This window comes from Amblyomma mixtum, chromosome 8 (assembly GCF_055824585.1).
Source record: "Amblyomma mixtum isolate Tamu chromosome 8, ASM5582458v1, whole genome shotgun sequence".
NCBI lineage: Eukaryota > Metazoa > Arthropoda > Arachnida > Ixodida > Ixodidae > Amblyomma > Amblyomma mixtum.
The window spans coordinates 127,733,644-127,748,410 of record NC_143019.1 but is presented as its reverse complement, the minus strand read 5'-3'; the positions used below and the strand labels follow the sequence as shown (position 1 = coordinate 127,748,410).

The window sequence follows — 14,767 nt, the reverse complement described above, 5'->3', positions numbered from 1 at the left end:
GGCAAACCTACAGCAGGTGGTGAATGTCGGCCTCAAGATTTCTGTTCTTGCAGACTGGACACCCGGGGCGGGGAAATACACCTTGGAATTGCGGCCACTTTCGTGTAACGGCCGGAGTTAGGGCAACCCCCGACCCGGATCCTCCGAAGCGCAACCTCCTCTGCACGGGTAAGACCACGGGGGAGGGTTACCGCACACGGAGGGATTAGAGCACGTGTGCGGCGCCGGAGGTGTTCCTTTTTTGTTAAAAGGAGGGTGGTGTCATCCAGTGTTAGGACTCGAGGCGAAGACGAAGTTGGGGTCACAAGGTGGGTCGCAGAATCTGCACGGCTTTGCGAACTCAGGAGGTCTCGTGGGACCCACTGAATTCGGATTGGCTGCGGGATGCGTGCCGCGAGACGATGGATGTCCTGGCAAATGCCTGGGGTGCGACTGACGCGTCGTAGTAGGCGTATGACTTGAAGAGCGTCGGTGCGGATGACAATGCGAGCCGTAGGTAGTAGGGGAACGGCGGCCACTGAGCATAGTGCCTCTTGAACAGCAAGCATCTCCACACAGAAGGAGGAAGGAGGTTCTGAGAAGCGAAACCTGGACGTTTTGTTGAGGGCAGGCTTGCAAGGGCAGTAAATTGCAGTAGTGGTTTCGCAAGCCTGGATGCCTGCGTCAACGTATAAAACGATGGAGCCATACGGCAGATGGGCGTCTTCTTGTGCAATTCGTTCGCGAAACGACGCCGCCGCGAGGTTAGATGATGGCCGACTTAGATCTGTTGGTTTGTTATCGCTTAGCTGCACAAAATGCCAAGGAGGGAGAACTGGCGGAGGCGGCTGTCGAATGGAGTGCGAGGAAGCATACGCCCTGAGTGCACACGTTGCGTGTGTAAGGTTAGACTTAAGCCGGCGAGCATCACGCCTTTGCTGCACCAGCTCATCTAGAGTATTCAGCTGCGCATGTTCTTGGAGCGCCACGATCGGGGACACTGAAAAGCAAAAACAAAGAATTTGTTACTTCCTTCACATAGCATTTCATATGGCAGCAATGGTGAAAAAGACTCGCATTTCCTGCTGGGTTGCTGAACTGGCAATTGCACCTTTTAAGTTGGAAACAATGCATTTCCACGTGGAAACTGAATTTTGGCTGGAATGACATGTTTCTAGCTGGAATATTGGACTGAAAATCATGTTCAGGTGAAAAATTTATCTTTCTAGTTGGCTTCAGCTGCAGCTACACCAGTGGGATTAATTACCTTCCATTTCCTGCTGGAGGATATCACTTCAGCTTGGCATTCAGCTGGAAATTTCTTTTTTCAGATGTAACTGGTAACCCTCATCAATGTCTGTTGAGTATGCATATTAATCTGGATTGGTCAAGTTGGTGTCTCATGTTGAATGCTGTAGCACTCGATACTTCATAAATGCCTGCAGTAATCAGTTATGCACACACGAGTGGCGTTTTGAGTTTAACTGTATAACTTTGCAGCACCAGTTCACTGCATTTCGGAGTTGCAATAAATTTCCTTAGGAATTTTATTTGCAGCCTGTTGAATGTTTCAGCCATTCGTTAATGAATCATACTCTAACTTAAATGTCATTATTCCTTTCCGTTCATTTCTGTCGCAGACATATATAAGAAGCGCATATCCTAATTGAGACCTGATGGTACCACAGAAAGTAGTTCCTTTCAATGCTACGACACAATGTTCCAATTGCATAAACTTTTGTTCCTGGCTAATGGAGTTATATAATAAACTTTTGGAGCCACCTTGATAGCCATGCACCTTCCTTATCTAATAAAAGGCTTTCACCTCAACTTTTGGTGCACATCAACACACATTATTCACCAAATATGTAACCAAGCAAGGTGAGCTATAAAGTTCATACATATATTGTTTAAACGGTAAGTAAAAATCATACTTCTACGACTTCCAGCTTTAACTTAGACATTAGACCTGAAGGCACATATGCACAATGTAACCAAGAGCTTGCTCATGAATTACTGCAGAATGAACTGGACACCAGTGGATTGTCTAACATAAAGGTGATATCTGAGATGAAACCTATGTATCAGCTAGAACCACATCCATGATTAATTAATAGATACTACAAACAGGCGATGGAAGATGACACATTGTCCTTGAGGGCAAAGGAGCGAATTCTGAGAGTAGAAAATGTTGCAAGCAGCGCCCGACAGTCGAATGGGCGGACAAAGTTAGACGTCTGTGGCGCAGCATGTGTAGACAATGGTTAAGTGGGAGTCAGTGGCAGAAACCTTTTGTTGTGCAGTGAATGTTGTTAGACTGAAGCTCATGTTGATGAACATCTCTAGTGAAGCCAAGTACACGCCAGGAATGCCTTTCAGAGTGATCACCAATTGCCATTTTTCTGTTCTGCTAAAAAGGCAATCTTTTGATGGTAATCTACATCAAAGCACAAAATAAAATTACTCTCAATCGCCTAACAGGCAATCTGGCAAATTGTACGCGTTGTTACCATATATGGCTGTAGACTACGTGTTCGGCTTGCGGCAAGAAAAATTGCAATGTTCAGAAATCGCCACAAACTAACGAAATGATCGGATCGTTACTGATACTAATGTAAGGATAAACGAATTTCGGAGACGCTCCTGCTCTACAGCAATTGTACCTTGGCAGCACATGGGGATGATTCGGCGCAATATGTACAGGCGGGGACAAAAGTAAACGGAGCACGCAACTGTTTTCGAATATTTTTCACGCGTCACCTAATTGAAATTTCCAGCACTGGTACGCGCATGCTGGTAGCGGAGGTTGGTGGGCTTTCTTGTAGACAAACAATGCTTCTTCATTACCAGGGGAGAAAGCATGATTGCCTTTTCAACGCAATAGCGTGCTCCATTTACTTATGGCCACGCCTGTACGGTCATGGAAAACGCAACGTTCATCGCTGTTTTTCCACATTGCTAAGGTTAAAGCAAAATAAACTTAAACCGCTTTCAGGGCGGATTGATGTACAGGACTTGTGTGTGTTGTTTGCGGCGCACTCAAAGCCAGGTACGATGATGGAGCACGGTGTAGAGTCATGAGAAATATAAGAGGGAACAAGCGTTTTTTTCAAATCGATTGTTTTCTGGTCATCTGCCTAATAAATTTGAGAATTACTTTTACATTGAATACGCCAAGAGGAAAACTAATTAAAAGAGAGAAAAAGCTATGTCACTAAATCAATAAATGAGTTGTGAAACTTTTGTTCCTTTTTATATTGCTCAAGAGCGTACTATCGGGGATATAAGTTTGCGGGACGAGAGTTCTTGGAAAAAATTCTCCGCCAACACGGCCTCAGTGTTCGACTTAAGAGCGTTAGCTATGGGGGCTTTAAGTGATTAGGTCTTTGTGCTCAGCAAACGTGGAGAATGCCAAATCCAAGCATCCGCGGATGTTTCCTTTCCGCAAACATCGCTTCTAAGATAAAAGCAGCGCTCTGTACCTCATGGATTTTCTATTGCGATTTATAGCCACCTTCGCTATATCCGGTAGATTTCCTCGTTATGTCAGTAATGAACTTATAAACGTGCGCATCAAAATAAGACAAATTTTTTGACGCCATCTGAAACCCTCTGCGACGAACTGTTCGGCCGTAATGGCCGCGTAAAGGTCCTCGGTATGCACGGTTTGGGGGCGGAAAGGTCGTCGTTGCGAATCCCACACATATTTTAGGCTTCATCTCAACCAGTAATTTTATCCTCAAGAACATCGTTTGACATCACTTCGAACATTCTGCGTCAAACGGGTGGCCCCCAAATTTTACGCAAATGGTGATCCCGGGGAGGCCCCACTTAGATCGTCGCTATACTGGCACATATGCAGCGTGTGTCACCTAAGACTTCACACAATTTTTAAACACAGGCTTTTCGAGTAAGAAGAGCGCTTTTTTCAGCAAAGCATTTTCAGCGGTGTGCTACATCAGAATACAACCAAGACGTGATAAATAGTAGGGCGGTTAAATAATACTGAATAGGTAACTTTTTAACTATTCCTGTTTTGCTCCTTAATTATTGAGAGGTGTGTAGCTAAACATAAGTAATGTCCATATTGATTTTTAGAACTTCGAAAAGGCGGTTACCCTCGGCGCTGTGGCCTATCAAATTTTGGCCACATGCCGCCAAAATACATGTGCTTTCGTGAAGCGTGCAGGCAAAGCAACTGCTCCAGTGCACGTAACCCGCTGAAATAGCCAAAGCGCCGAGTGTAGCCGCGTCTTAGAAATTGTAAGAACTGATATGGATATCATTTACGGTGTGCTATACGCTTCTTAGTAATTAAGGTTGCTAATACTAATGAGTAAAAAATAAACTATTAGGTAATAATCAACAAGCCTGCCAGTTATCACATCATAGCTGTATTCTGGTACTACACCGCTGGCAATGCTATGCCGAAAAAAGCGCCCTTCGAACTAAAAAATCCTATCTTTAAAAATTATGCAAAGTCTTAGATGAAACATCTGGTATAACGGATCGAACGTATAGGTATCAATTGAGGCTCTACGCGCCCGCTGTGGCTGTGATATAGTATGATCACCCACCGAGTCGCTAACCAGTCGCCTGGTATTATTACCATAGGAAAGTGCATTTAGGACTTTAATACCTTCATACAATATATGGCGACTAGGTAACGAGGTGGAGCTAAAATAAACGTTTTTCTCAGAACTCAGTCCCGCAAATTTTTTTACCGGATAGTACGTGCTCGTGTTTATGCTTTACTATGCACTCACTGCGTTAAGAAACGCCCCATCTGACCATAAGCGTTGACGCGACACCTCCTTAAAGGGCAGCTGCAGCACTTTTTTGAGAATTTCGCGATATTCAAGGATTCACATCTATGTAGGCTGTAGGTAAAGCATGCCAAGTGTTTTTGCACCAGCATTTAAAATAGTGACGTAATCGACGATTGAAATTTGCGCTTATCCTCAATGCAACAAAGAAATGTAGAAAAACTCAGCGTGACGTCACGGAAGGTATGATTTCAAATTACCGCTGTCGTCAGCCACGCCCTGCCCTGACGCGTTAAACACTGCCAAACAACTCTCGGCAGGGTTCGCCTTCGGTGGCGTTGGTATTTTCCTTCAAAGCAGGCGTTTGTGCGTTGGAAATGTACGGATACCTTCGATGACGTCATCATGCGCCCCCCACATGGCGTTGTGCGCTGCGGAGAAGCTTGAAGGGCGTCCGGATTTTAATCGGCGATTACTTCCCTATTTCAAGTGCTAGCCCAAAAAGACTTCGCATGCTTTACCTCCACGTTTCACACATTCGTCCCTCGTAAGCTCGTTGATTTCTAAAACCTATGCAGTTTCCATGTCCCATGTGCAGTGTGGTGATGCATCTAGTAGATTGCTCTGAAACGAATGTTACTACGACTGCATCTCGGTGACTTGCGAGATGAAGCGCTCTTCACTATCTGTGCACTTGGACAAACACAAACGTGAATAACTCTGATGCACGTTTGCAAAAAGGGTATCGTGAGGAAATTTACAAGTTGCGTAATAATTTTTTTCTTTCCTTCCCAGTGCGTCGATGACTTGATTGTGTTCTGTCAAGCGGGTGAAGTTGCTGAGGTGAAATTTTTAATGCTTATTTTATAATAATACCATCATGAGCTGCGTAAGTTAAAAAAATTACTGCAGAATTATTTTTGCGTTGCTTTTTTTCCCTGTTCCTTCAATCACGTACGTTAATGGTTTTTTTTTATTTCACGCTTTTTTTCTCCAGGACACAATTTGAGGAATTATTTCAGACCTTGAAGGTGAGTGGTACAGCCGCCTCTGTCCAATATTAAAAATAAGTACGTATGAAGTGCTCTATGATGATAGAGTTGATCAAAAAAGGATAAAGTTCCCCCGTACGTACCTCAGAGTAGATCATGGTACGTGTAGAGGGCTAGCATGCGCCATGTGTGTTTATTACCCCCTCCCCCCTCCTTTCTTAGCGGCTAAGGAAGGGGGGCTTCGTCGTTGAGCGGGCCCCAGGGAGATATGTGGATGCGTGCGGTCTCATTAGGAGCGCCCATCTTTCTGTCGCCTTTGGTGTCGCCGCTGCAGAACCCGGAGAGCCCCCGGCGGCGGGGCTGCGAGGAGAGCGCAGAGCGGGCTCACCCAAGCCTCCCATTGTCCCCTTTTGGGGAAGGACGCGTGTTTCTCGCCGCTCGGTCGCTTTGTGCCAGTGCACAAAGAACCAAGAACATAAAAAGGTCAAGCCGCCGTTTCATCTTACGCCAACAGCTCACCGCGGTTTCAGAAACACCACTTGCGGCCCAATTAAGTTTCGGACGCTTCGTTCGGAGGTTCGACCGCTTTTCTTTTGAGAAGAGAACACTGCCGAACGAAGCGGGGTCCGGTGCGTCCGGATGAATGGGAGCTGTGGGCGGCGGTGCAGCTGGCTGGCGTCCGGGATAGCCCCGAGGCTCGACAACGCGGGCTCAAGAAGCGGGCGCGCGCAGAAGATGCCGCCGCACAGAGCGAGCACTGCCACCTGCTTAATTGAGGACAGTGGCGGCCATCTCGACTTATGTCGCCGCCCCGACCCCGGAGGACAACTGGTGGCTTCGGCAGTCCATTGTGATCCGACTCTTATCGGAAAGTGGATCTGCGCTCCCGGGCGATGTTTGCGACAGTCGCAGCTGGGTTGGGGCCGACAATTGCCCTAGTGCCGGGAAGCGTCAAGGTCACGGGTACTGGGGAGACAGACGCACCAGTGGAAGTGTCTTGCTATGTTGTTTTGAGTGTTTTGCTTCTTCCTCCTTAGGGGAGAGAGTTGGTCTGATATAGTGGGAGTGTTTCGCTATGTGGTTTGTAAGTATTTTGCTTTTCTTTCCATAGGGGAGAGAGTTTGTTTAATACGGTGGAAGTGTGGGGCGGGGCACGTAACCCAGGGGGCCAATCCGTATGTGTGTGAATTCTCGGAATGTACTATGTTTTAAGTGAAAAAGATGCCCTTTTTACAATATGTACATTTGGGAGAGAGTTATGTGCCTTAAGGAGGTTGGAGGGCGGGCCACACGGCTAATAACCAATCGTGTTAAGAGTTTGACACGATTGGATGCTGATGAATGTGGGTCGGGCCCATGTGTCTTTAAAACTGGGTCCCGGAGCCCGGAAGAGAGGTTCTGGGCTACGGAGTTAGATGTAACGCATCTTCGGCTATGCCGAGTAGGGGCCTCCCCTAAATATTAGCCAGTTCCATGTTGTTGTGGTGCTCACTGCTCAACTTGTATATATATGTAAACTATTGTATATAAAGCTTCAAGTTATATCCCCTGCAAGTTCTCTGTTGTTTGCAAGTATCATCTCCTACAGACCTTCAGCCTTCAAGTAATAACAAGCCGTCTCCGACGGGGCAGCCCTGGTGCAGAAGAAAGAAGAGAAAAAGAACCTATTCGCTTCTTTTGTTAGAAGAAAGAGGCGAAACTTTACTGGCGCAGTCGACAGGATCCTGTTGCTATCAGAAGGAAGCACAGGAGAAAGGGAAGGCAAGAGAGTAGAGACGTCCAGGCATCAACAAGTCGAGCATCGGCGGTTTGGGAGGACGAGGCGCAGGCGGAGAGTAGCTGCAGCGGTCGAGGAAGCCAGGTCCCGTCATCGTAAGTCAACTGCCATCGTCTCCAGTGGAGCGGCGACAGTCGAGGACACCGACGGCAAGTGGCAGCTGATCGCAGGCGGACAGCTTCAGGAGCAAGAGTGAGCAAGTGAGCGGCAAGGACCTCAGCGATCGTCCAGCGGCGCGTAAGGGCTTCCGGTCAGGAAAGCAGCGCGTCGAGGCGGAGACTCGACGATCACCTGCGGTTCAATGCAAGGTGACGGCGACGGGCACCGGTAAAGCGGCGTGCGACAGCTCATCGCAGCGTGCGGAAAGTGGCTGTGGACGCGACCCCAAGGAGCTGGCCATGCGGAACGTCGCATCGATACTGTGAGTTTCCTTGGTCGCATTGTTCACGTCCCTGTTCGTGTGTTTCGAGCCGTTAGGACAGTCGAGGGGTACGGAAGCGGTATGGAGGGCCATCTATGCCGACCCACACTCAATGTGAGGGACCAATTGGAATTATGGAAGGCGCGCTTAGCGGACCTGCAGGCGCAAATTGCAGAGCAAAATGCTGGAAAGGCGCTGCCTCAGGATTGGGAGGTGGTAACAGCGAAGCTTGAGCAGCTAGGGCTCGAAGTGGCTAAGCTCAGGGAGTCTAGAAGAGCTAGTCAACTAGCCATACAGAACTGGTCCGAGTCCCGAGAGGTGAGGCCGTCTGCGCTGGAGGGCAAATTGATATGCTTGTCCAGTGCAGGCCAAGAAAGAAGCAGGCAGGACGCTGTAAGTAGTCGGCCGGTAGGCAGAAACACCTCTTTTTCCGAAAAGACCGCAAAAAGCGCAGGAAGTGAGGACGAGGTTCCTGAGGGGCGCGACGGTATCACAGATTTCCCGCCACTGCGGGCGGCTCGTAACGAAGGGGAGGAGCCAAATTCTGATGATCTGGGGGTAAGCGAGACCAAATTGACCGATAACAAACGGGACAGCGGTCAAATTGTTGCAGGCTTGATGGCGGAGGTTGTGACCTCCGACATATCAAAAGAACGAGACGAAAACGGCCAGGCAGAAGGAAGAAGGGAGTCAGCTTATCGGGAAACTGAAATTTCAAGTGAAGGAAGCACCCTGATGGAACGGAGCGCAGCGGTATTAGAGGCAGTGATCGCGCACTCCGACGAGGAATCCGCTCAGATCAGCTCTACCCCAGATGAGGCCAGGGACGAGGGCACGAGTTCGGGAAGAAAAACCCGGTCGCAGGCAAGCTGCGAAAAAGAGGAGTCCGTTCGGCATGAAACGGCCAGCAACGAAAGACGGAAGGTTGGCGAGCTAACGCCAGGAGGAGAGCTACCGCTGCGGCAACGGCACGCTGTGCCGGGCATAGGGCAGGAAGTGCCCAGGAGCGTTACTGATGGCAAGAGCCTTTCTTCGGAGGCAGAGAATGGAGGTGGGCCTGCTGGGCCGACCAGGGGAAGTACCGCGCAGTCGTCGAACGCACCCAATGGGTGTCTGATCAGGTCAGGTGAGGACAGGGAGATGCGTAGGGACTGTAAGAAGGGCAAATTCGGGTCAGGTAACTGCGAGGAAGCTCATGCCGTCTCAGACGAAGCCACGAAACCGGCAGGAGTAGAGCAATCAGGGAGCGGCAATTTTAAGGTTTGCCCGTGCATTAAAGGTGCAGATGGCTCCAAGCGAGGCATAGTACCAGGAGGCAGGTGCGTGGCTTTCACGCCAAAAGTCGGCGCGTGGAGCAATACGTTCCGTGCGGCAGTACGCCAAAGCAAGTGCAGCAAAACCGGCCGCAGTGGTATGGTTACTAGGCCGACCAGGGGCTATGCTCCTTACACTTCGCGCGGTTTGTACTGGCACGCCGGAGAAAGCATACCCTCAGGGGCATCACGTGCGCGGGGATTCGGACCCATCGCGGACCAGGATGTTTTCGATCCTGGAGGGCAGCAGCTTTTGAATTCTCGCCCCGTGGCGGCACCAGGCGCATGAGCTGAGTGACCGTTAGCCGTTAACCGTGTTCGTTGATAACACATCACGGCTCGAATGCACACAGGGACACTCGGTGCGACCAAGGAGGCTCACGCGGCCACTTGCGGACCTCATACGAGTGCTTCAGTTGCAAGTGTCTGTGTGTATGTGTGCTCATTCGCGGGCAGGACGGGGCTGTGCATGCAGGTGTAACGGGTCGCGGCGCGACAGCGTGGACTTCTGTCAAGGCGCTGTATGTGAATGTGTGAAACGCGTACGCACGTGTGTGGCACTGACTGTAAGCACAGCCAATGGACCGGGACACCCGTACTACGACCACAGCATGTATGAAACGTTTTTACTTTTGAAGTGCGTGCTTAGTTTCGTTTTTGGGTTCGTTGTAGGTGAGCCACTAGCCCTCTTTTTGTGTTTGTTTTTATTCATCTAAGCGTGCTGCAACCCTTAGATGAATTTTGAGGGGGGCGTGTAGAGGGCTAGCATGCGCCATGTGTGTTTATTTCCCCCTCCCCCCTCCTTTCTTAGCGGCTAAGGAAGGGGGGCTTCGTCGTTGAGCGGGCCCCAGGGAGATATGTGGATGCGTGCGGTCTCATTAGGAGCGCCCATCTTTCTGTCGCCTTTGGTGTCGCCGCTGCAGAACCCGGAGAGCCCCCGGCGGCGGGGCTGCAAGGAGAGCGCAGAGCGGGCTCACCCAAGCCTCCCATTGTCCCCTTTTGGGGAAGGACGCGTGTTTCTCGCCGCTAGGTCGCTTTGTGCCAGTGCACAAAGAACCAAGAACATAAAAAGGTCAAGCCGCCGTTTCATCTTACGCCGACAGCTCACCGCGGTTTCAGAAACACCACTTGCGGCCCAATTAAGTTTCGGACGCTTCGTTCGGAGGTTCGACGGCTTTTCTTTTGAGAAGAGAACACTGCCGAACGAAGCGGGGTCCGGTGCGTCCGGATGAATGGGAGCTGTGGGCGGCGGTGCAGCTGGCTGGCGTCCGGGATAGCCCCGAGGCTCGACAACGCGGGCTCAAGAAGCGGGCGCGCGCAGAAGATGCCGCCGCACAGAGCGAGCACTGCCACCTGCTTAATTGAGGACAGTGGCGGCCATCTCGACTTATGTCGCCGCCCCGACCCCGGAGGACAACTGGTGGCTTCGGCAGTCCATTGTGATCCGACTCTTATCGGAAAGTGGATCTGCGCTCCCGGGCGATGTTTGCGACAGTCGCAGCTGGGTTGGGGCCGACAATTGCCCTAGTGCCGGGAAGCGTCAAGGTCACGGGTACTGGGGAGACAGACGCACCAGTGGAAGTGTCTTGCTATGTTGTTTTGAGTGTTTTGCTTCTTCCTCCTTAGGGGAGAGAGTTGGTCTGATATTGTGGGAGTGTTTCGCTATGTGGTTTGTAAGTATTTTGCTTTTCTTTCCATAGGGGAGAGAGTTTGTTTAATACGGTGGAAGTGTGGGGCGGGGCACGTAACCCAGGGGGCCAATCCGTATGTGTGTGAATTCTCGGAATGTACTATGTTTTAAGTGAAAAAGATGCCCTTTTTACAATATGTACATTTGGGAGAGAGTTATGTGCCTTAAGGAGGTTGGAGGGCGGGCCACACGGCTAATAACCAATCGTGTTAAGAGTTTGACACGATTGGATGCTGATGAATGTGGGTCGGGCCCATGTGTCTTTAAAACTGGGTCCCGGAGCCCGGAAGAGAGGTTCTGGGCTACGGAGTTAGATGTAACGCATCTTCGGCTATGCCGAGTAGGGGCCTCCCCTAAATGTTAGCCAGTTCCATGTTGTTGTGGTGCTCACTGCTCAACTTGTATATATATGTAAACTATTGTATATAAAGCTTCAAGTTATATCCCCTGCAAGTTCTCTGTTGTTTGCAAGTATCATCTCCTACAGACCTTCAGCCTTCAAGTAATAACAAGCCGTCTCCGACGGGGCACCCCTGGTGCAGAAGAAAGAAGAGAAAAAGAACCTATTCGCTTCTTTTGTTAGAAGAAAGAAAGAGGCGAAACTTTACTGTACGATGAGCAGAACGACATGACTCTAGCGCAACGCAACCAATCTGCATCATATAAGTAACATTAATGCACCAGTACACTTTGCCAACATCAGTAGTTATCTAGGAAAGCAATATCGTGGCCAGAAATTCTGAATCTGCCCGTTTGTCAATGGGAAGTAGTTTATGAAAGGAATTTTAATATATTGGAAGATTACAGAACAACAGTCACTTTATCCGCATATCTCTTCTCCTAAAACTTGCATTTATTTATATAAAACGTTTCAAAAACGTGCCCTGTTGCTTTTGTATGGCCGCCTTAACGGAGGATAACATTTAACGGAAACATTTTGCTACGCATCGAATAAACCATTATCATAACTATCTTCATAACAGTACCTTACACTACTCCAGCTCACTGGCAACTTAAATTGATGTCCAATTATCCTGGACATGTTAGTGACATTTATTTCATGTCAGGAGGTAAGAAGCTCTGAGGTGCTGGGCATGAATAAGATACAAAGAGCTCGGATTACAACGGGAAATGAAAAGCCGTTTAGCAGGCAAGGGATATTGTAACGCGGGCCGATTTATCGCGACTGCTTAATAAACACGCTCCTCACTTAAGCTAAACACACCTGTGTAAATCTGTAAATCATTGCTGGTTTCCATCTGGATTGTTCTTTCCTCCATCTTTTTAAATTTAAATAGCTGACGGTATCACCAATGCAATATTACCACTGTGCTGGAAGGTAAGAAAGGCCAAGTTCCAGTGGTCGCAAATACTTACCCCACAAGAACTGAAGTAACGATGGGTTAAAGCTTTTGGCGTTGAACAACTCTTTCAGTGCTCATTGGGTGCGCTTTCGGAGGAAGACCTGATGACCATTGCCTTGGGAGAAATATGCAGTATTTCTGAGCTTTTTGAAATAGTCGACTTCGGTATAGACATCTTGACCCTTGTGACCAGTCTTGCATTCAGCTGGGCAGCAAGCATCACTTGTAAGTTACTGTTTGCCGTCACCTTTTTTTAAGACCACCTTTACGGCGTTACGTCTGAAATTGGGAAAACGGAGCGATACGGCCTGGCTTGGCGTCAAGCCTTCCCAAGCTGCATTATGCTTTTCAGAATCTCGTAGTACACATTTTCTTCAGGTTCTTTTTTTCTGCTTTTTTGAATGCCATGTGATCACCATTGTAATCACCTTTACAGCAAGCACTGCGTAAACGCTTGCCATCTCTCATTGCGCATCTCAGAGTGAGAACGCAGCAGTCCTAGTGATCGCGGCGCAGCCCACCTAGTGTCACAGACGGAGAGGAAGAAGAGATAGGGAAGCACCCCGTAAAGCAGCAAGCGCGGATGAAATGGTGTTATTGAGCTTTAAATTGGGGTGGTGACTTCAGGCACCTTGCCTTAATATTTAATCTCCGAAGTGCCCATGGTCTCGTGGCGTAGCAGGCCTCAATAGAGTGTCCTTATCTAGCATATATTATATCCCAAGTCCCAATTATGTCGAGCAGTGTGCCGTCCTTAGTGCTAACGTGCCATAGGCTAAGGGTATACCAGTAGTGGTGGACGCAAGGAAGAGGACTGTGCACGGACTGTCGACTGGCATAAACAGGGCCACTGTCTAACGCACTTATGTCCGTTCTCTAGTCGGCGTTCATTTTCTTAATGGTTTATAGCCTCGTAGCTGCACGGCGCCACGGCTACTTTTGGGTCGTTGCTCGTTCAAGTCCGGCTAGCTTTTGAGGACTCTGCGGGAAGCACACTTGCTGCGCTTTTCCTCTGATGCAGCAGTTGACTCGTAGGCTTCACATGAAACGGAGGGACTTCAATATCATTGAATTGGCCGTGAGGTGTTAGTCCTCATGCTTCTTTTTGAATCACTTATGTGGCAGTGTACACACTTTGATTGCAACACCAAATACGAAACCTTAAAACTAAATGTTTTATTGCCACATCTGCTAGCTTTGAGAGGAAAATGCGATAAGCACATGTTTAGTGCAAGAATATCCGAAACAAGTTCACCTGCGATACCACGCTCACAAATAAGTCGAGGGATTTGATTTTCTCAAATACAGTGCCATGTTTACGCTTTCTGTTACCTTACTCTCTTACCTATAACTTCAAAAATACATTGCTGCTTCTAGTTTAAGTTTATTCTCATACATTTCTCTCTTAAACCATTCAGGTTAGAAGAAAGATCCATCCTTCCAGGCGAATGGCCGGCCAAGAGGTTGCAAGCATCAATGGCTTGGACGCACACACATGCAAATGTAACAAAATAAAAGTGGTGGTTTTGTTACTAGTGTGAGTATATGTCTGCTGCCCTTTTATCGAGGTATTTTCCAAACACGTTCTTTGTACCCGATCTGGTATTTCCTAACTTCACTAGATTTTCACTGGTTTAAGGACACTTAAAGAGGGTGGGCGACATGGAGGCGGACGCTCAGGTATTATCGAGTTAAGAACGTTCTATGCATTCGTAAGCCGGAGTCCTTTGAGGCCATGTGAATAATACTACATGAAAATTAAGCTAGACCAGTTTCGCACGATGCGTCCTGTAAAACAGCGGCGCTCACAACAAGGAGTTCGACATGAAGCTTGAGTCAGAGCGCAATTTTTGTGTCGGTAACAATAAATGCCTTCAGAGCAAGTGATCTGGCTCACCGACCTACCTTTTACTCCATTCCCCTTTTTTGACAGTCAGTCAGATATTTATGTACCAAAGCTCCAGTGAATTTGAAGTACTCAACAGGCAGGCCTACAAGGCAGCCCTAGGTCTGCCCATGAACACCTCCACCAACAAGCTACTGCAACTCGGCCTACACAACTTTATAGAGGAGTTGACTGAGGTCCATAGGAGAATGCAAGAGAGCAGGCTCGCTCACACAAGGGAGGGTAGAGCGACCCTAAAAAGGATCGGTACAAAGGCGTAACCGCTCAACGTGGACATCCGCAGAATGCCGTTCAACGTCAGAAAGGCCACCAAGGTAAGACCATTGCCTAAACACACGCACTCCGTCCGCCGCGAAGGAAGACGCAAGGCGAGAGCACAAGCCCTAGCTAAGAAACTCGAGGGCCGAGCGTACTTTACGTATACACGGCCGCTCACCCAACACCCGAGAAAGCGTACGCGATAGTCGCGGTAACCGAGGAAGGCCAACTCTTAGCAAGCGTGCCTGTATGAATAAGCTATTCAGAAATCGCCCAAGAAGCGGCAATCGCTTTCGTGCTG

At 48.7% G+C, this 14,767-nt stretch overlaps 1 protein-coding gene across 4 annotated transcripts; it reads left to right on the top strand.

Moving 5' to 3' along the window:
- LOC149334277 (uncharacterized) lies at nucleotides 1–13,837 on the top strand. Of its 4 annotated transcripts, XR_016284739.1 has the most exons (4): nucleotides 1–168; nucleotides 5,541–5,588; nucleotides 5,743–5,776; nucleotides 12,374–13,837. XR_016284739.1 is itself a non-coding variant. In XM_089555104.1 (3 exons), exon 3 carries the CDS (start codon nucleotides 8,017–8,019, stop codon nucleotides 9,535–9,537), a length of 1,521 nt encoding a protein of 506 aa, XP_089411230.1. In that variant the 5' UTR covers nucleotides 1–168; nucleotides 5,541–5,588; nucleotides 5,743–8,016; the 3' UTR covers nucleotides 9,538–13,837. The 4 variants fall into 4 exon arrangements, 2 of the variants coding, with proteins under 2 accessions (XP_089411230.1, XP_089411229.1); XM_089555104.1 differs by having other exon boundaries at nucleotides 5,743–13,837; XM_089555103.1 differs by having other exon boundaries at nucleotides 5,541–13,837.
- Nucleotides 13,838–14,767: the final 930 nt, after the last annotated feature.

What these genes read in the sequence shown, in the direction of transcription:
- LOC149334277 (XM_089555104.1), top strand. Translation starts at nt 8,017, where the DNA reads ATGGAGGGCCATCTATGCCGACCCACACTCAATGTGAGGGACCAATTG.